The 20,120-nt window shown below is 39.9% G+C and overlaps 1 protein-coding gene across 3 annotated transcripts in view; it reads left to right on the top strand.

The window, feature by feature from the left end:
- The window catches only part of specc1 (sperm antigen with calponin homology and coiled-coil domains 1), a 152,688-nt gene that overhangs the window by 35,832 nt on the left and 96,736 nt on the right, over positions 1–20,120 (top strand). For all 3 annotated transcript variants that reach the window (XM_034177778.1, XM_034177776.1, XM_034177777.1), the window contains exons 2-3: positions 7,841–8,017; positions 8,271–8,406. In XM_034177778.1, coding sequence (XP_034033669.1) covers positions 7,856–8,017; positions 8,271–8,406 — 298 coding nt within the window. In that variant the 5' untranslated portion in view covers positions 7,841–7,855. The remainder of the gene's footprint in view (positions 1–7,840; positions 8,018–8,270; positions 8,407–20,120) is intronic.

Here is a 20,120-nt window from a genome sequence, read left to right as displayed (position 1 = left end):
CATACAAGGCGCTCACTACACACCGGGAGCTATAGGGGATTAAAGGCCTTGCCCAAGGGCCCTTAGTGATTTTCCAGTCAGGCGGGGATTTGAACCCATGATCTTCTGGACTCAAGCCCAACACCTCATTTTCTATTGAGTTCAGCTCTGAAGACTGACCAGGCCACTCCAGGACCTTGAAATGCTTCTTACAGAGCCCCTCTTTAGTTGCCCTGGCTGTGTGCTTGGGGTCATTGTCATGCTGGAAGACCCAGCCATGACCCATCTTCAGTGCTCTTACTGAGGGAAGGAGGTTGTTTGCCAAAATCTCGCAATACATGACCCCATCCATCCTCCCTTCAATACGGTGCAGTTGTCCTGTCCCCTTTGCAGAAGAGCACCCCCAGAGTATGATGTTTCCACCCCCATGCTTCACAGTTGGGATGGTTTTCTTGGGGTTGTTCTCATCCTCTAAACATGGTAAGTGGAGTTGATTACAAAAAGCTCTATTCTGGTCTCATCTGACCATATGACCTTCTCCCATGCTTCCTCTGCGTCATCCAGATGGTCACTGGTGAACTTCAAACAGGCCTGGACATGTGCTGGCTTGAGCAGGGGGACCTTGCTGCCCTGCAGGATTTTAAACCATGACAGCATCATATGTTACTAATGTAATCTTTGTGACTGTGGTCCCAGCTCTCTTCAGGTCATTGACCAGGTCCTCCTGTGTAGTTCTGAGCTTTCTCAGAATCATCCTTACCCTACAAAGTGAGATCTTGCATGGAATCCCAGACCGAGGGAGTCAGTCATCTTGTGTTTCTTCCACTTTCTAATAAATAATCATAACAGTTGTTGTCTTCTCACCAAGCTGCTTGCCTGTTGTCCAGTAGTCCATCCCAGCCTTGTGCAGGTCTACAGTTTTGTCCCTGGTGTCCTTAGACAGCTCTTTGGTCTTGGCTATGGTGGACAGGTTGGAGTGTGATTGACTGAGTGTGTGAACAGGTGTCTTTTATACAGGTAACAAGTTCAAACAGGTGCAATGTAATACAGGTAAAGAGTGCAGAATAAGAGGGCTTCTTAAAGAAAAATTAACAGGTCTGTGAGAGCCAGAATTCTTGCTGGTTGGTAGGTGTTCAAATACTTATTTGCAGCAGTAACATACAAATAAATTATAAAAAAAAAATCGTACATTGTGATTTCAGGATTTTTTTTTTTTTTTTTAAGATTATGTCTCTCACAGTGGACATGCACCTAAGATGAAAATTTCAGACCCCTCCATAATTTCTATGTGGGAGAACTTGCAAAACCGCAGGGTTTTCAAATACTTATTTTCCTCACTGTATATATATATATATATATATATATATATATATATATAAAAGATAAGAAAAGCCTTTATTCATCCGTCAATGGGGAAATTTCAGTGTCACATCGCAGCATAGAACAGTAGGAATAGAAGGGCATGCAACAAAACAACAAGCATCTCTCAAAAACAAGAACCAAAAAAAGCACTGAGTGCCGGGTAAAGCTGAGGCTACCATTGTTCAGTTCAATACTGCACTGCCAGGATGATATACACCGTCGGGGTATGAGAGTGATCAGGTAAAATGACTTCAGTGTGAAATGTACGACAAGTTACTCTGATATTTACAATATGGGCAGGTCAAATATAAGTAATATATATATGTAATATGTAATGTAATATATGTAAAGTGACTTGAGTTTGCACCATAAGTTAAATTATTGCACTAATAAATACAGCAGGTAGTGACATGATTATTGTCCTGGTTGCTATGGTTACCACAGTACTAGCATTGATCATTGTACAGTCTGACAGCAGCCGGGAGAAACGATCTGCGGAATCTCTCCCTCACACAGCAAGGGTGGATGAGTCCAAGGTGGAGCTGCATGTTGAATTGGCAGACGTTTTACGGCGGATGCCCTTTCTGACACAACTCCACATTACATGGAGAAATGTGGCAGGGGTGGGGCTTGAACCGGGACCCTTCCGCACTGAAACCAAGTGCACTAACCACTCGCCAAAATGATCCCTAAATCTGATCACATTACAGTGATTCTGGAGGCTTCTTTTTGACAGCGTCCAGCTGACACAGCTCTGTATTTATGGCATTTCATGTCAAATTTTAAATGCATTGAAAATACATCTTTTTGTAAACTAGGTTTGACCGACCAGTGAAAAATGAATTTGGAGAAATGTCACCACAATAATCTATATCACCTCTGTTCATATCTCCACAATGGCCTGGGAACGCCTCAGGATCCCCCAGTCAGAGGTGGTCAATGTGGCACGGGAAAGGCAAGTCTGGGGTCCCCTGCTGAAGCTGTTGCCCCCGCGACCCTAACCCGGAAAAGCGGTTGAAGATGAGATGAGACCTCTGTTCAAAGCTTCAACTGAACGAATCACCCATTTAATGAAAGAAATTTGTGTTTTGTGACATGTTAATGATGTTGCTACGTTTTCGCTGGTTTAAAAGTGGGTGAAAAGACATTCAGAAGGATATTGCCCAGTTTTCTGTAACTAGGTTTGACCCCTGTGAGTATGTTTGTTTTAAGGTGTATGCTGCACTGGAAAATGTTGTTTTATTCATTATATGGGTGTTACTTGTAAAATTTATGAAGCAGTGACATATTGTTTTCTTTCACTGTAAACACTTACTTGCTTGGTGTCTCAAAGCTGGTAACTTGGTAAATGATCAAATCAGGTTTTCTTTTGAAAGCATTGAACTGAACAATGGTAGCCTCAGCTTTACCCGGCACTCAGTGCTTTTTTTGGTTCTTGTTTTTGAGAGATGCTTGTTGTTTTGTTGCATGCCCTTCTATTCCTACTGTTCTATGCTGCGATGTGACACTGAAATTTCCCCATTGAGGGATGAATAAAGGCTTTTCTTATCTAATTTCCCCATTGAGGGATGAATAAAGGCTTTTCTTATCTTTTATATATATATATATATATATATATATATATATATATATATATATATATATATATATATATATACACAGTGAGGAAAATAAGTATTTGAAAACCCTGCGGTTTTGCAAGTTCTCCCACATAGAAATTATGGAGGGGTCTGAAATTTTCATCTTAAGTGCATGTCCACTGTGAGACATAATCTTAAAAAGAAAGCAAACCTGCAACAAGCAAACCAGTCTAGTCGAAGATTCAAACTTCTCTACTATGATTTCTTAGTTGTTTTTTTTTTTGTTTTTTTTTTATAAATTTGCAAAAATAAAATAAAAAAACCTTTTTGTGTTGTCATTATGGGGCATAGTGAGTAGAATTTTGAGAGGACAAATTTTACTCCATTTTGGAATAAAACTTTAACATAACAAAATGTGGGAAAAGTGAAATGTGAATACTTCACGGATGTGTTGTACATATACGTATAACGTAAAAAATTGTTTAGAATTGCATCATATATGTGATTTTTAATGAGAGATATTGTGGTTTTGAAAAGAGACCCAAGGTCAGAAAGTCACAGCTGACGTGTGGGAGGAGACATCAAGCAGGAGTTAGTCATAGGATCTTTCTTGGTCTCATATGATAGGCACACAGTGAGACACTTACTCCCTTAGAGCATGACCACAAAGTGCCTGCCATCTGTTCTCAATCAGGGCTCCCTCAGGACCAGCAATGGTTATACTGATGGTAATGCCATGCAAAGCTTATACCAGTGGTGTCCAAACTATTCCAGAAAGGTCCGAGAGGGTGCAGGTTTTCATTGCAGCCACTGACTCCAGCAGGTGATTTCACTGATTAACATCAGTTTAAGCAGGTGGGATGAGTTCATCAGAGAAATCACCTGCTGGAGTCAGTGGCTGCAAAGAAAACCTGCACCCTCTCGGCCCTTTCTGGAATAGTTTGGACACCACTGGCTTAGACTGTCTGGCTCTCCCTTTTGTAGATTCAGTATACAATAATGTTGTGCAAAGACAAACCCCATTATCCTACATTATAATGTACTGTGATTATGAGTTGTAATAAAGGTTAAAATAAAGTATTTAATTATGTTCACCAACCAACAAATGAGGGTAGATGTTCTATGGTTGCACCTGCCTCTTCATCTCTGTCTGTACAATGTAGCTTAAACTACATTATAAGACTGAGTTAAATGAAAATCAGTGACAAAATTATTCTTAGTTCAGAGAAGATTTAAGTTTTGAGGATAACTTAAAATCTGATTTGAAAAAAAAATTCTTTCATTTTACACTTTCTTGATGTTTGAAGAACTGGTCCCAAATCTATCACAAAGCTCTATACCTATTGGTACACTGCATTGAGAACTAAAGACCCACATTTTCCTGTGATTTAAATCATATGATACAAAGTACCTGTGTTGAAATATCATGGAAAAGAGTTTAAGGAAAAACCTACCTTCTTCGCACTTTGATATATAAAACTGAATTCTCTAAGCATAAGGTATGTGCATTTCCTCAGGATGGAAGTTGGTGCCAAGTGCCTTTTGTAGAAATGTGATGGAAAAGCAGTTTTTATGAAAAACATACCTGGAGATGGCCTGCTGCTAAGTGCAGTGCAAGTCAGTCAGCTGACTTTTGTTTACATCTGTCTTCCTTATTGTGCGATATACATATACCTGATATGTTATGGCATGAAACACAGCGAAGATTAAAACTTGTCATTGGACATTAGCGTTGCAATCATTAATCCTTTAATTCTCAGTTATGAATTTAATCACCGAGTATGTTGATAGTCTGTATTCATTATTTTGAGTAATCGTGTTAAATGTCCAGATTCTGTTGCTTCAGTTTCTTAAAGATGCATATTTTCTGATTTCTTCAGTAGTTTCTTTACTCCAATCTGACTTTAAACTGAATATGCTTGAGTGGTCGAGTTAAAAAAAAAAAAAAAAAAATTGACATCATTTTAGGCATTTTTCACAATTTTCTGACAATTTATGGATCAACCAATGAATTAATAAAAAAAAAAAAAATCTTGACAGAATAATTGATCATGAAAATAGCTGCAGCCCTATTGGACATTACTGCCACGGAGGAGGTATGCATTCACCAAGTCTACACTGTAGTTAATATTAAACATCAAATCATGAAAATAATATGTGCATAAAACCTGTACTGGAATGCATGAACCTATCATCTTTCAATTTGTAGTTTGGCTAGACCGAAAGCGAGTGGTCTTTCTCCTCCTGAAGTTCACAATCAGCTCCTTTTGTCTTTGAGGTGTTGTGGACCAGGTTGTTGTCTGCACACCATCCCACCAGCCACCGGACCCCCTCCGTGTAAACTATCTGGTCACCTCCAGAGAATTTGCTGATGACACCACTTCATCAAATTTAGTGACTTTGTTATCTGGGTGGGTGCTGACATGGTCATAGGTGTATAGTGTGTAGAGCAGAGGACTCGATACATAGCCCTGTGGAGAGCCGATGTTGAGGCTGAGGGCTGTGGAGAGATGGGAACCAACTCTGACTCTGTGTGTACAGTCGGAGAGAAAGTCTCTGATCCAACAGCAGGTGTTAACTGAGAGTGCAATGTCCAGAAGCTTTACTATCTGAAAAAAGCGAGCCCCTTCAGCTGCTCCCTTGTTTTCATTCTGGGTCGCCACAGCATATCCAAGGTGGAGCTGCATGTTGAATTGGCAGAAGTTTTACGGCGGATGCCCTTTCTGACACAACTCCACATTACATGGAGAAATGTGGCAGGGGTGGGGCTTGAACCGGGACCCTTCCGCACTGAAACCAAGTGCACTAACCACTCGCCAAAATGATTCCTAAATCTGATCACATTACAGTGATTCTGGAGGCTTCTTTTTGACAGCGTCCAGCTGACACAGCTCTGTATTTATGGCATTTCATGTCAAATTTTAAATGCATTGAAAAGACATCTTTTTGTAAACTAGGTTTGACCGACCAGTGAAAAATGAATTTGGAGAAATGTCACCACAATAATCTATATCACCTCTGTTCATATCTCCACAATGGCCTGGGAACACCTCAGGATCCCCCAGTCAGAGGTGGTCAATGTGGCACGGGAAAGGCAAGTCTGGGGTCCCCTGCTGCAGCTGTTGCCCCCGTGACCCTAACCCGGAAAAGCGGTTGAAGATGAGATGAGACCTCTGTTCAAAGTTTCAACTGAACGAATCACCCATTTAATGAAGAATTTGTGTTTTGTGACATGTTAATGATGTAGCCACGTTTTCGCTGGTTTAAAAGTGGGTGAAAAGACATTCAGAAGGATATTGCCCAGTTTTCTGTAAGTAGGTTTGACCCCTGTGAGTATGTTTGTTTTAAGGTGTATGCTGCACTGGAAAATGTTGTTTTATTCATTATATGGGTGTTACTTGTAAAATTTATGAAGCAGTGACATATTGTTTTCTTTCACTGTAAACACTTGCTTGGTGTCTCAAAGCTGGTAACTTGGTAAATGATCAAATCAGGTTTTCTTTTGTCATTCAAGGTTTTAGCTCTGTATTATTTCTTAAAAGAAGTGGATAATTGAGTTTTTTTGTGTAAGACATTGAGCCAGATCTGAGTGAGGATGAAAGTTACTTTATCTTAAAGAACTGAATGCACTTTGATGGTAGGTAAACCAGTTTTTGCAGGCTCACTTTGCAAGCTTGTTAGCACAGTTTTCTGACTAATTTTTTTATTTTTTTTTTTTGTCAGCAGTGCTTATTGATGTTCGGGAAAAGATTTAGAAATAAAAAAATACACCTTCAGTTAGAATCCTTTTGGCTCTGGTGCAGGGACCTTGACCCTTTGGGAGTCGGCAGTGTTTGGAGGTGCTACTAGTTCATACTGTAGTTGACAGTCCTGGGCAAGGTTGGGTAGGATTACTTTGAAAGAATACGTGTGGATTACGTGTATGTATGTACATACATTTGGATTACTTGTAATCTGATTACTTTTGGATTACATTTCAGAGTAATCCTACCCAACCTTGGTCCAGGGTGGGGCTTTGGCTCAATTCGGGTTCTTTGTGATGTTGGGATTGGGAGACCTGACTGAATGGTTGTGGGGCAAATCAGCCTCACAACAAGTGGTGGCTGATTTGTGGTCTCTGCTGTCGCTTCTCACCTCCTGGTGGCATAGGACATTGATCTTATTGCTGTGCATATCCCCTCCCATGGGGGTGATCGGGGCTCTGTAGTGTTGCCATGATTTTGGGCCCCTACATTGTGCTGTGTCTGCTTTCCTAGGCACATATACCTTCATGTACCTCACTTTCATTCAGTATACCCCTTTACCCAAGTAAAACTGTCTATTTCTGATTGCTGCTATGATCCTGAGCCCCTCACTTAATGGACTGAATTGATATAGAGCACTTTCATGGTGAAAGCACCTTATAGTGACCCCTCATATTGACCTATTCACACAAACACACACACTCACACACCAATGTCAAGATACTGCCATGCAAGGTACTCACTATACACTGGGAGCAACTTGGGGAATAAGGACTTTATCCAAACTCCATGACAGGGATTTGAACCAAGAATTCTCTGCTCATAAGACCACAGCTTTAACCATCACCTCCCCAGCATGTTTCTCCCCATCTTTCTTGGCATCCTTGTTATTATTGGACACTGTTTTTGTCTTAATTTGTCACTCTTATTATTGTTGTTTGTCTAATGGTTCTTTAGTGTGTTACCCCCTTAATTCATGGCTGCAATTTGTTGCAACATGATTAAAATTGTATTTATTCTTTATGGTATGGGGCAGTTGTGACTCATACTGGAGTGACATATATGGACGGAGGGGTTAGTGAGCACCTGGTGCTCACTAACCCCTCCGTCCAAAGATTTGTCATTCAAAGGTTGTCCTTCTATGTTTCATCTGTACTTTTTTCTCTGGTCTTTTAGGTGCCAGACGCAACCATGTTGAAAGCAGGCACCACCAAGGTGGGGCTGCCCAAGCCAGGGCTCCAGGAGCGGGCCAAGCTGGCCTCCTTTGTCCCTTCATCCTCCACTGTGGCCCCAGTAGCTATGAAGACCTCCAGATCCTCCAACATGCTGGTCTCAGACCAGCGGCTCAGCAGGGTAACAAAGCATGCCACAAATGACTAATAATTACCATCATAAATCTGAGTGATACTTCCAAAATTGATAAATTCAGAAGATAATTCATAAGTATATAATAATAGTTAAATGTGTTGTGCCTTAAAACGGCCCAGAGAAAGAATACTGGTTACAGCACCTGTCTATCACATCGTTGACATGCCTCCAAACCTGTCATGAGGAGTGAGCTGCTCTTAGACCAGACATTAACAGAAGACGTGTCTCTGTGCTGCAGCTGAAAAGAGCAAGCAGTGATGATGCCTTGACTAAACCTGCACTGGGAGCCGCTGCCTCTGGTTCCCGGATGAAGAAGACTGTAACAACTGGAGCCATCTCGGACCTCGCTGAGGGTCGCCACCGCAGCCTTGCTGGTAGGTAATGATGTAACTCATATTATTTTGTGTGATTGAAAAATGCAAATATCAAACAAGTATTGGCTGTGAGTGATGTCCCTGCAAACCTCTGGAAAAAAAATACAGGGAAGCTCACTTGAATTATTTGATGTACGAGGTCTGTGAGAAAAGTATCCGACCTTTTTATTTTATGCAAAAAATATATGGATTTGATTCATATGTTTTTACGTCAGCCAAGCTTGAACCTTTGTGCGCATGTGTGAGTTTTTTCACGCCTGTCGGTTGTGTCATTCGCCTGTGGGCAGGCTTTGAGTGAGCACTGGTCCACCCCTCTCGTCGTTTTGTTCATTGCGAGGAAATGGCGGAATGATTTGGGCTTTGTCAGAATTTTTTCAGAAAGTGTTAGAGACAGGCATCTGGAAACCATTCGGAAAATTCACATGGCTTTCGGTGAAAATTTTATGGGCTTTTATGGGCTCCGTCACGACGGAGCCGCTGATGGAGCGAGACAAAGAACACCTCCGTTTTGGAGTGTCAGAGGACAAGTTGGGACAAGCCCAGCTCTCCACAATTTCTCTTATACTCACTCGACTGGTAAGCCACTGAAAGCCGAGATAGGCATGTCCCAACTTTTCCTCTGACACTCCAAAACGGAGGTGTTCTCTGTCTCGCTCCATCAGCGGCTCCATCGTGACGCGCAAAGCCTCCGCGCGGCTTTCCATGACAAAATCTCTTGTTAAAAGTGAAATCTGCCGGAAAGTGGCTGATGTCCAGCTCTTGTGATAACCAGAGAAATTGCACACGACGGTCCCGGATCAACACAGCCATCAGTTTAGAAATGAAATGGTGGTTTCTGCCTGTCGATCGCCGCTCGGAGCGCGGCGCGCCGTGTGCCATTGTGGGCCGTCCTTAAAGCGGTAGTAACACTCCGTAATCTCTGTGAAGCCCAAATTTTCACCGAAAGCCATGTGAATTTTCCGAATGGTTTCCAGATGCCTGTCTCTAACACTTTCTGAAAAAATTCTGATGCAACAAAGCCCAAATAATTCCGCCATTTCCTTGCAATGAAAAAACGACGAGAGGGGTGGACCAGTGCTCACTCAAAGAACTCACGAGGCGTGAAAGAATTCACGCATGCGCACGAAGGTAAAAGCTTGGCTGACGTAAAAACATATGAATCAAATCCATATATTTTTTGCATAAAATAAAAAGGTCGGATACTTTTCTCACAGACCTCGTACATTGTCTTGTGTATATGTTTTTTTTCTTTCACATATCTATATAATGCATGAGTTAAAGTTCTCCGTCACCACGACAGATTTCCGTCATTTGGAAAATTTAACTACACATACGCGCGTGCATGTGGTGTCATGCGTGTTTTGTGGCCAAAATATGATAGTCTCACTGTCAAAGTAACATCCTGTTCTGCGCTAATCAAAGCAGCAGCAATGTCAGCGTGGATGGCGCCGCACCACGGAGGAAGGGACTGTGTGAATTTTCACTCCTCTCCACTCTGTTTCCTGCTTGCCATGAGCCACGGTCCTTCTCCTCCCTGTCTTCGTGGGAAAATTGGCAGATACTCCTGAAGTAGAGCAGGGTGTGGCTTTGCTTTGAACCAATGAAGCAGTGCTTCAATCTGCTGCTTCAGTTCTTTGTTTTATTTCGCTTTATCTTAATTTTCCTCCGCTAAAACCCGAAAGAGCATATATCTGTGAGTAATATTCACCTTTTTATGTTAAACTGACCTGTTATGGTCTTCTGAAACAGTTGATAAATGTATTTTATAACTTAAAAACGAGACCGATGCTAACGCATTAGCGTGTCTATGGCGTTTTCAATGCTAAAGTTAGCAGTAAGCTGTAAAAGAGTCAAAAGTATTACAAATTGTAATATTTTATTCATTTATTTTTATTTATATATCAATAATAATAATAATAATAGCAACAACAACAATAATAGTAATAATAACTAATAATTCCACAATACAGTTTTAGAGAAACAGACAAAAAGAATCTGATAAAACAAAACAGAAAAGATTAAACCAACTAACAATGAACATAAATAAATAAATATAGAAATAATTGTTTCCTGTGAACACCTGACTCTTACTCCTCCACTTCATCCCTGTTTTATTTAAGTTTGACAATTTGTTTCTGTCAAACCACATCTAAGCTGTGTTTTTACACAAGAAAAAAATAAAATGCAGTAAACTGCACATTTGTGTCTTTTTCATGAAATTATCTTATTTAAGATCACATATTCCACTTTAGTCAGGCCTTTAAAATACTTTTGTGGACACTTGCTGTAATATGTTGTCAGTGGTTGAGATAGTTGCTGTGCGCATCTAAAAATGCTCAGAATCGGGTGAAACCTGATGGAAATCTCTTTGTGATGTATGTATGTGCAAAATAAAACAAAACACTACTCCAGGTATGTTTTTGACAAAATCACAACATCATAACTTTGTTACAAGGTCAAACGTTGATGTTGCGTGACAAAGGCCTTTTAATAATAACTCAAAGAAATAATGGCAAAGTAAGTAAAAAATAAAAAATGATTAATTGAAAAAAATAATCAACCGATTAATCATTACTAAAATGATAGTTAGTTGCAGCCCTAGTTTGTTTTACAAGTGAGAGCATTTTACCAATTAAATGTGAATAAGCCAGTTTTGAGTTTCACAGTGCGCATGCGTTTTCAAAACGGGTGACGGTGTTACTTTGTGCAGAGCAGAACAACGTTGTCAGTTGCTTTAGGCCGTAATTTTGTATTTTATTGACTGTACAACCAGTGACACAGCACCCTTTTGGCGCATTTACCGGAATAGAACCGATCAGAATATTACAGAAGACGAAGAATTTTTACTTGACAGTTTGAAGTGAGTTTTCTTTGTTTCGGAGAGTTTCATACCCATTAAAATTCACTAGAATATACAAAATTTAATTTGCTCTTTTAAAAAATTTCTGGGGGGGGATTCCCCAGACCCTCCCATAATCAATAATGTGTTTTTTCTTGGCAGTTTGAAGTGAGTTTTATTTGTTTCAGAGGGCTTCAAACCCATTAAAAGTCACCAGAATATACAAAATTTGACTTGCTCCTTTAAAAACATTTGTGGGGGAGCACCCCCAGACCCCTCATAATCAATACTGTGTTTTTAATTGACAGTTTGAAGTGAGTTTTTGTTGTTTCAGAGGGCTTCATACCCATTAAAAGTCACCAGAATATACGTACAAAATTTGACTTGCTCTTTTAAAAATTTTCTGGAGGAGCACCCCCGAGACCCCCCACAGTCAAGACTACACCCTGCCTCCCACCACCCTTTTATGTACCTTTAAGTTCAGGTTTTGCATTCTTTTTATTCTTTGTCTCTCTCTCTCTTTAGAGGCTATTTAGAATAGATTTATATACTGTATAATGTGTTTAATCTGTTTATTGTATTTATTGAGGAAAAAAAACAGTGTGTGCCCCCACTACGCCACATTTTAGGGAATTGCTGCCATTGATTTTTGCCAGGAAAAAATTTAAGTCAGATGAAAATTTATTGCTTTAACCCATGATATAAGGAAATGGCCATATTGTTAAGGTATAGTGAGCCATCAGTTCCAGCCACATTTCTCTATTGGACCCCCATTAGGGGTAAACAACATCTGGCTTCTTGTTACTGGAGAACAGGTTGCTTGATGCATCTTTGACACAGATTTTAATTGCAAATTGAGTGCTTCACTATTGTTTTTATTCCCACATGCATTATACACACTGCTCTCATTACCTCCGCAAAGGAGGTTATGTTTTTGGTCGTGTTTGTTTGTTTGTCTGTCTGTCAGCAGGATAACTCAAAACGTTTTGAACAGATTTTGATGAAATTTTGTGGAGTGGTTGGAAATGACAAGAGGAACAAGTGATTAAATTTTAGTGGTGATCCGGATCCCGATGCTAACGCGTTAGCATGTCTATGGCATTTTCAATGTTAAAAGTTAGCATTAAGCAGTTGCAGCTGTCATCACGTTCGGGTGCATTTGTTTTCAAATTGTAATATTTCTTACATTTTTTTTTGTTTATATATTAATAATCTAATGATTATTATATACAATTTTAGAGAAAGAGACAAAAAGAAATAGATCACTGTGCCAAGGAGGGAATCTCTTTAGGGTCAGTGACCCTATGGCCTTGTTTAAGAGAAGTGTTTCATAAATGTTAAAAAATTCATATATTTGCAGTTTAGTTGAATAATAAATAGAATTTTGTCTCTTATTTCTTTTTGTCTATAAGCACATGCAATATCAATATCAGTGCTCAGATGACAGTAGCTTCTGGGAAAGGTGCAAGTTGCAATAAACTGTGATGCCAAGCGCTAAGGATACATGCTATCCAGTCACAGCAGATGAAACTTTTTTACTACTGAGCAAACATCATTGTTAGACTTTTTTTAGGTTCCATGATTCCACGGCATGTAGATGTTAACACCAGTGACACCAGTGAGCATTGCAGAGTTGCACAAACAAGCGCTTCATTTAAAATACAAAGTTGGTTAAAACCTAGGCTTGAGTTTCTCTTTTGACTTCCGGCAAACTCATTAATTCATCTTCACCTGCTTACTCCAGTTGAGGGTCACAGGGATACTGGAGCCTATCCCAACAGTCATAGGGTGTGAGGTGGGGTTCACCCTGGACAGGACGCCAGTCTGTCGCAGGGCCACATATAGTGAAACAAACACATTCACACCCACTTGCACACCTACAGACAATTCAGAGTTTCCAGTTCACCTAACCTGTGTGTCTTTGGATGTGGGAGGAAGCCAGAGCACCCGGAGAGAACCCATGCAAACATGGGGAGAATATGCAAACTCAACACAGAAAGGCCACAGGTGGGAATCGATCCCATGACCTTCTTGCTGTGAGGCAGCAGTGCTAACCACTAATCCACTGTGCTGCCCTCTTCTGGCAAACTGCAGCTGAAATTTCATGTCCTTTTTGACGTCTTTCTTTGTGCCACTCTGTTGTGAAAGTCTGAATGGTGAAACAGATAAATGTTCCCTGATGCCCAGTTTCTCCAGTCACAGCCGCAATATCTTGTACTTCCTTCATAGTCGTTGTCAGTGTCTTGAAAGATTTCCTCACTAATCTGCTTTGTTTACCATCACGCTGATTTTGTAGCGACCCTGCTGCAAAAAAAGTTCATGCACTGCAATACGTGAATCACACAGAAAAATGAGCATGCATGTAAAATTATAGCACCATTTGCTTGCATGCACGCAAAGATTTGCATGCATAATTGTAGTACCACTTACAATTATCTAATTGCAGGTGCAAGTAAAATATAACAAGTAAAATAACAAGTAAAATATTAATGACATTCTATGAAAAACTGATTGTTTACTCACACATTAATTTGCATACGTCTCGTGTAGTTGCAGCGTGTATTTTAACCACATTTGTTGGACTGTCACTGAAAAAAATGGGTGTTGGCCATATGACTCTGGGTGGGGAAATACGAGTATATGTATGTATGTTGTACCTGTAATCTGACATCTGACCCCTTCTACTGAAAGCTCTGACTGCTAACTTTAACTGATGTTGGTCAGCTGTTTAATCATAATTTTTACACCCTTCTAGATGAAGCATACTTTCTAAAAAGTTACTCCTGTGCCACAATCAAAGTGTTGCAGTGCTGAAATGATTGACGTCCAGTTTAATTAATATGTGGTGTTATTAAAAAAAAAAAAAAAAAAAAAAGCTTTCTGGCCTGGCAGTGGTTTGTGTTGGTCTGGGGAGCCACCAGGCCGATGCAACTGCAGGGGAAGCCCTGGTGTTTATTTAGTTGTGTCATATTTAAGTGTATAAATAATGTGTACTGACTTTTCTTGCATTGAGTTTCTACTTTAAAGGGAACGTTCATTCTTTTCAAGCTGGGTTCTCTTGGTTGGTTGGTTGTTTTGGTCTTCATCTGTACACTTGGGACATAAAGATTAATTGGTGCGATGTTGGTTTAAAACACAAAAACTTTCTTAGGTTAACTGGCTATATAAAATAACGACACAGGGCACGCTAAAAACACTCCCACAGTTGACTTACAGTATAATGTGTTATTGGAGTGCAGCACCACCAGATGTACTAAATGCTAAAGGTAAGCAGCTAACTGAATGTTGTTGTTGTTCATCTTTTGGCTGCTCCAATTTTTTTTTTATTCGTTTATTTATTTTTTATTTGGGTCTCCACAGTGAAGCCAGTGAGGATTAGTTTTTTGTCCCAAATGAAGATGACGACCAAAACATCAGAAAATATAGCCCAAGCTGCAAAATATCAGACTTGTTTTTGGCCTGTTTTTTAAATATATATTCTTTTCAAAGTATTCTGTTGTGTTTGTTCATAAAAGAAAATATTCAACTTGTCAACTAGGACATAATACAGTTATTGAGATCCATCATTAGACCATTTGACCTTAAGTCATATTGCACACGTCTTTCATATTGAAGGTCTGCTTGAGTGTGACAGTGACGGTGGATTAAACGTTAAACTGCCTGTACTTGGAGAAATAGTTGATGTACTAATACTACCTGGTTTCAGCCACTAGAGGGCCACAGCACATCAGTAAAACAGAATGTTGAACAGTTTGTGGCTCTCCCAGCCGGAGTGATGTGTGTTCAGTGTTGTTTTTGTCTCTTTATTTCTGTTTGGCTGCTGATGGCGGGGTTGCAGGTTGCTGATGATTAAATGTGGTGGTGGCTCCAGCTTTTGATTCCAGATAAATATTCATAGATTGTTGCTCTTGTGTTCAGTTGTGTGCACAATAGGTTCAGTTTTGCGTGTGGGTCAATCTGAAAGACTGATGTTTGAGATGTTTTTCAAATGTTATTTGGCTTCATATGTGAAATAAACTCAATGAGAAGAAAAATCGACACATCTGTAATATACAATCCAACCAAACAGACTTCTAGTAACTGACTTCTTTTTTTCAATTCAGTGTCAATTTATTTCATTTTTCATAGCGAGAAATCACAACAAAGCTGCCTCATGGCCCTTCACACAAGTAAGGTCTAACCTTACCAACGCCTACAGTAAGCACACAGGCGACGGTGGTAAGGAAAAACTCCTACTCAAACTATTAAGTTTTTTTTACACTTAATAATGTATTGATTTTTGCAGCTATCTTGGTATTATTAGACAAAATTATAGTGGCAGGTGCAGGAAGACAAACTTTAGAAAGTTGTGCAGTTCTTTGATTTACAAAGAAAACCTCAAAGCTGTTTACATGTTGTGTGGATTTAGTCTTTGCTGCATGTCTCGGGTGATTCTTTAACTACGGGCACTATTGGCCTTGTAAATGTAATTTCCACCACACCATTGCCTTACAATATAAAGCGCCTTGGGGCAACTGTTTGTTGTGATTTGGCGCTATATACATGTGCTCTGATGTCACTGTTTATCTCCATAGAAACTACCCATACAGTCTTTCATACAAACTGTTTAAAGGGACATTACAGTGTTGTGGTGGAAATTACGGCAGTAGTGTGGGACAACTACATTTTGTTTAAAAAAAAAAATCACAACAGTTGTATGACATTGAATACCCCAATTATGTTTTGATTATTTTACTGATATTTTATTCAGAGATATTTTAAAACATTAGAAAAAACATTTCTTTACCATTCATTTTTATCATTGAAGATCAAAAATCTGGGTGTGGGACAAGCACAAAACGGCAATATTTGCATATAATGATGCTGAAAAAAGGTGAAAAAGTCATCATAGACTACTAGAACAAATTTCTTAACACACTTTCATTGTAAAGATAACTATAAAAGTGTGAAATTTCCCCTTTTTTCTTTTTTTCATACAATATGATCAAAGGACATAATAAGTGCCCGTAGTCTAAGAATCACCCTCTCATTTTTGGTTTGTGTGTATGTGGGGGGTGGTTCCACAAAAATGAAGAAGCCAATACCGCACATCAGCTCAAGCACTTTTCTACTGTATTTTCATCCACTAACTTGTGTAAGGAATCGCCATATTAAGAACAGGGTTACATATTTCTGATTGATTGTTTTCTCAATTAATCAATTAGTTGTTTGGTCTGTAAAATGTCAGGAAATGGTGAAAAATCCATTGTTTTCTGGTCAAAGTCATCACTTTCCAGAGCCCACGATGATGTCTTCAAATGTCTTGTTGTGTCCACACTCCAGTTCAGTTTACTGCCAGATCGGGGTAAAAAAAAAAAAAAAAGGAAACTAGCAAAATATTCACATTTAAGGAGTTGTACACTGATTATAGACACTTCACACACTTCTTCAAGCAACTTTGATTCTGTGTCTCTACACACTGCTCGTCCAGACTTTGGGACCTTGATTTCCAAATGAAATGCAAAATTTACATTCAGCTGAAAAGTCGACTTTGGACAACTGAGTAACAGTACAGTTCTTTTCCTCCTTAGCCCAGATAAAACACTTCTGACATTTTCTCTGGTTCAGCAGTGGCTTGACACTACGAATGCAACACTTGTAAGCCCATTTACAGGACATGTCTGTGCGTAGTGGCTTCAGGACAACTCTGTGAATGTCCTTGAGTGGTCCAGCCAGAGCCCAGACCTGAATCTGATTGAACATCTCTGGAGAGACCTGAAAATGGCTGTTCATCGACACTCCCCATCCAACCTGATGGAGGTTGAGAGGAGCTGCAAAGAGGAATGGGCAAAACTGCCCAAATATAGGTGCACCAAGCTTGTGGCACCATATTCAAGACGTCTTGAGGCTGTAATTGCTGCCAAAGGTGTATCAACAATGTATTGACCAAAGGGTGTGAATACTTATGTACATGTGACTTCTTAGTTTTTGAGTTTTGATAAATTTGCAAAAAAAAAAAAAAAAAAAAAAAAAAACTTGTTCCATGTTGTCATGATGGGGTGTTGTGAGTAGAATTTTGAGGGGGAAAAATAAATTTACTCCATACTGGAATAATTACCTGTTGAGACAAGATTCCAAATGCGTTCTACACTGCACAACGTGCACGAGGCAGCCTGCAGCTATAGATAATTTCTCTGTGATTCTGGGAGTGATGATGTTTCATCAATGGTTTCATCAGCCAAGTTCTGAGAGCAAATGCGTCATCGGCTACGAAATGATTATTTTTGTAGCGTGGCGTCCAGCTGGGCAAAGCGAGAAGCATTGGCGCAATGAATTGCGTGGCAGTGTGGGGATCAAATTCATGCAGGTGTCAAGGTGCCTTGGACTGTGCAGCAGACAAGGAAGGCATGAGTCTCCACAGTTAAGCTAATCAACAAGTGTTAAATCAAATTACCATGGATGTGTGTAGACAAGCTTTGTTGGTCAGTCATGCATGCAAGCATAGAAGCTTTCTTTTTTCTTTTTTCTTTTTTAGCCAAACTGAGAACAGCTTCCTTTGTGAGTTCTTCTGAAATATCTCCACCAGAGAAATGCCACGTTTCGATTATAGATTGGGGGTATGACCTGTGATATTTTGAAGTGTTTGATGTTATCGTATGGTGATCTGTTTAATGCTGGAGGAAAGGGAAAATATTTCTTCCTCAGTGAGGCATCTTCTTCACCTCTGTAACAATGCACGGGACATCCCGAGCATTCAAAACCTTCTGTCTCCGTTTTCTTTGATTCTCCTCCCTGCTGTTAGCAAGTCACTGTGTATGTTCCTCCGTCTCCTGTCTGTAGATCAGAGAGGGTAGCCTGCTGTATGTTTGAGCATAGATCTGTAAAAGCCAGTAGAGTGGACACCAGGCTACACCCTCCAGAAAGTTTGGAAGAATAAAGTGTCTGATGCAGTTCTCAGATTAGATACCGTGTGTAGAGTTTTGAGCACAGCAACAAACGCTGCATGCATCCACTATTAATGTGTTTTTAACATTTTAACCGTCTATCGATCTGCAGTGATGCGGTCGCTGTATCGGACCGTCGTGGTGAAGAGAGAGCTGAGTAGGGGGCAAAGCTCTTGATTTACTGATCGATCTACGTTCCGATCCTCACCTATGGTCATGAGATTTGGCTCATGACTGAAAGAACGAGATTGCGAGTACAAGCGTCCGAGATTAGTTTCCTCTGCAGGGTGGCTGGGCACTCCCTTAGAGATAGGGTGAGGAGCTCGGTCACTCGGGAGGAGCTCGAAGTCGAGCTGCTGCTCCTCCACGTCGAAAGGAGCCAGTTGAGGTGGCCCTGGACGCCTCGCTGGAGAGGTGTTCCGGGCATGTCTCATCGGGAGGAGGCCCCGGGGAAGACCCAGGACACGCTGGAGGGACTACGTCTCTCGGCTGGCTTGGGAACGCCTTGGGGTTCCCCCGGAGGAGCTGGGGGAGGTGTGTGTGGATCGGGAGGTCTGGGCGGCTTTGCTTGAGCTGCTGCCCCCGCGACCCAACTCCGGATAAAGCGGAAGAAAATGGAGGGATGGATGGATTAACATTTTAAAAATTATTTATAGCTAGTGTGCTCCCCGTGGGGATCCACAGGCTCTAGACTGGGTAGTGTTTATAAAATAGGTAACTGACATTTTTCAATGGTGGTAATTAATTAAGGCTTGTATAATGAGTTGGAATAATGTGTGATTTCAGAATGTTTTTAGAACCTTAGATCTCAACAGTTTTTAGAAGTGGAACTTAACCCTTTTATTTCCTGTTAATTATGTAATTTTTCAAATGTTAATTTGCTGTCTTAATGTATTTATAAATTGTTTAGGTTCTTATCATATACACACTTATTATTATTATTATTATTATTATTATTGTATTATTACTTCTATTTTGTCATTTGAATTTTAAATGGACCACAATGGAAATAAGTGTATTCACTTTCTTGTGTCATCCATGTATTTTTAACATCAATACAATTATTTTATGTACTTACATTGAACTTACTAATTAAAATATTCTTTTAATATTTACCACCCCCTGCTGGAATGGTGTGTGAGTACAGAATGTATTTAGCAATGTGTTGGCTAATATCCGTAGTTTCTCCAAAAATGAGTCCTATCAATGTTCTGTTTTTGCAGCATTCACCCTTGACCCAAAATACATAAGCATACCAAATGGCAAATGCTAGCTCTCCCATTTGTCTGTGATCAAAGTTACATACACACACGCAAGCACAGCTTTTTGTCTTTTCTGCATTCTGCCACAAGCAGGTGCTTCTGTTTTTAGACAGGCAGAAACAGGGATGTAACGGAAGACATGAAATGCAATACACGTTTCATTCATGGTACCAGTAACACAAAACGTAATTCACTCATGGTAACGGGAACATGAGACTTAACTAAACTGACTAAAGCAGTTGAACTATAAAAACATAATCAATCACAATAGTAACAACACTGTTAAACTAACGCAAACCACAATAACATTTTAAACCCCAAAACCCTGAACTACCATGGTGCATTGCAGCACATTGTTTACTGTTTAGCTAAAATTTCTAATTTCTCCGAAAATATTTGTCCCATCAACTTTCTGTTTTCTCAGCGTTCGTCCTTGAAAATGTCAGCTCTCCCAGCTTTCTGTGTGATCAAAGCCATACGCGCGCGCACACACACACACACACACACACACACACACACTCTCGCACACATTGGTTGTTATAATATAGACTATATAACAACAAATGACATGTAATGTAACAAAATATTGAAATATGAAATGTGTATCATTTTTCAATTAAACTGGCTCAAGTTGTGGCTGTTAAAATAGATTTAAAAAACTTTACAAATCTTGAATTATTTTATTTTATT

The sequence above is a fragment of the Thalassophryne amazonica genome, chromosome 9, assembly GCF_902500255.1.
Source record: "Thalassophryne amazonica chromosome 9, fThaAma1.1, whole genome shotgun sequence".
In the NCBI taxonomy this organism is placed as follows: Eukaryota; Metazoa; Chordata; class Actinopteri; order Batrachoidiformes; family Batrachoididae; genus Thalassophryne; species Thalassophryne amazonica.
This window is presented reverse-complemented; position numbering and strand designations above follow the sequence as displayed.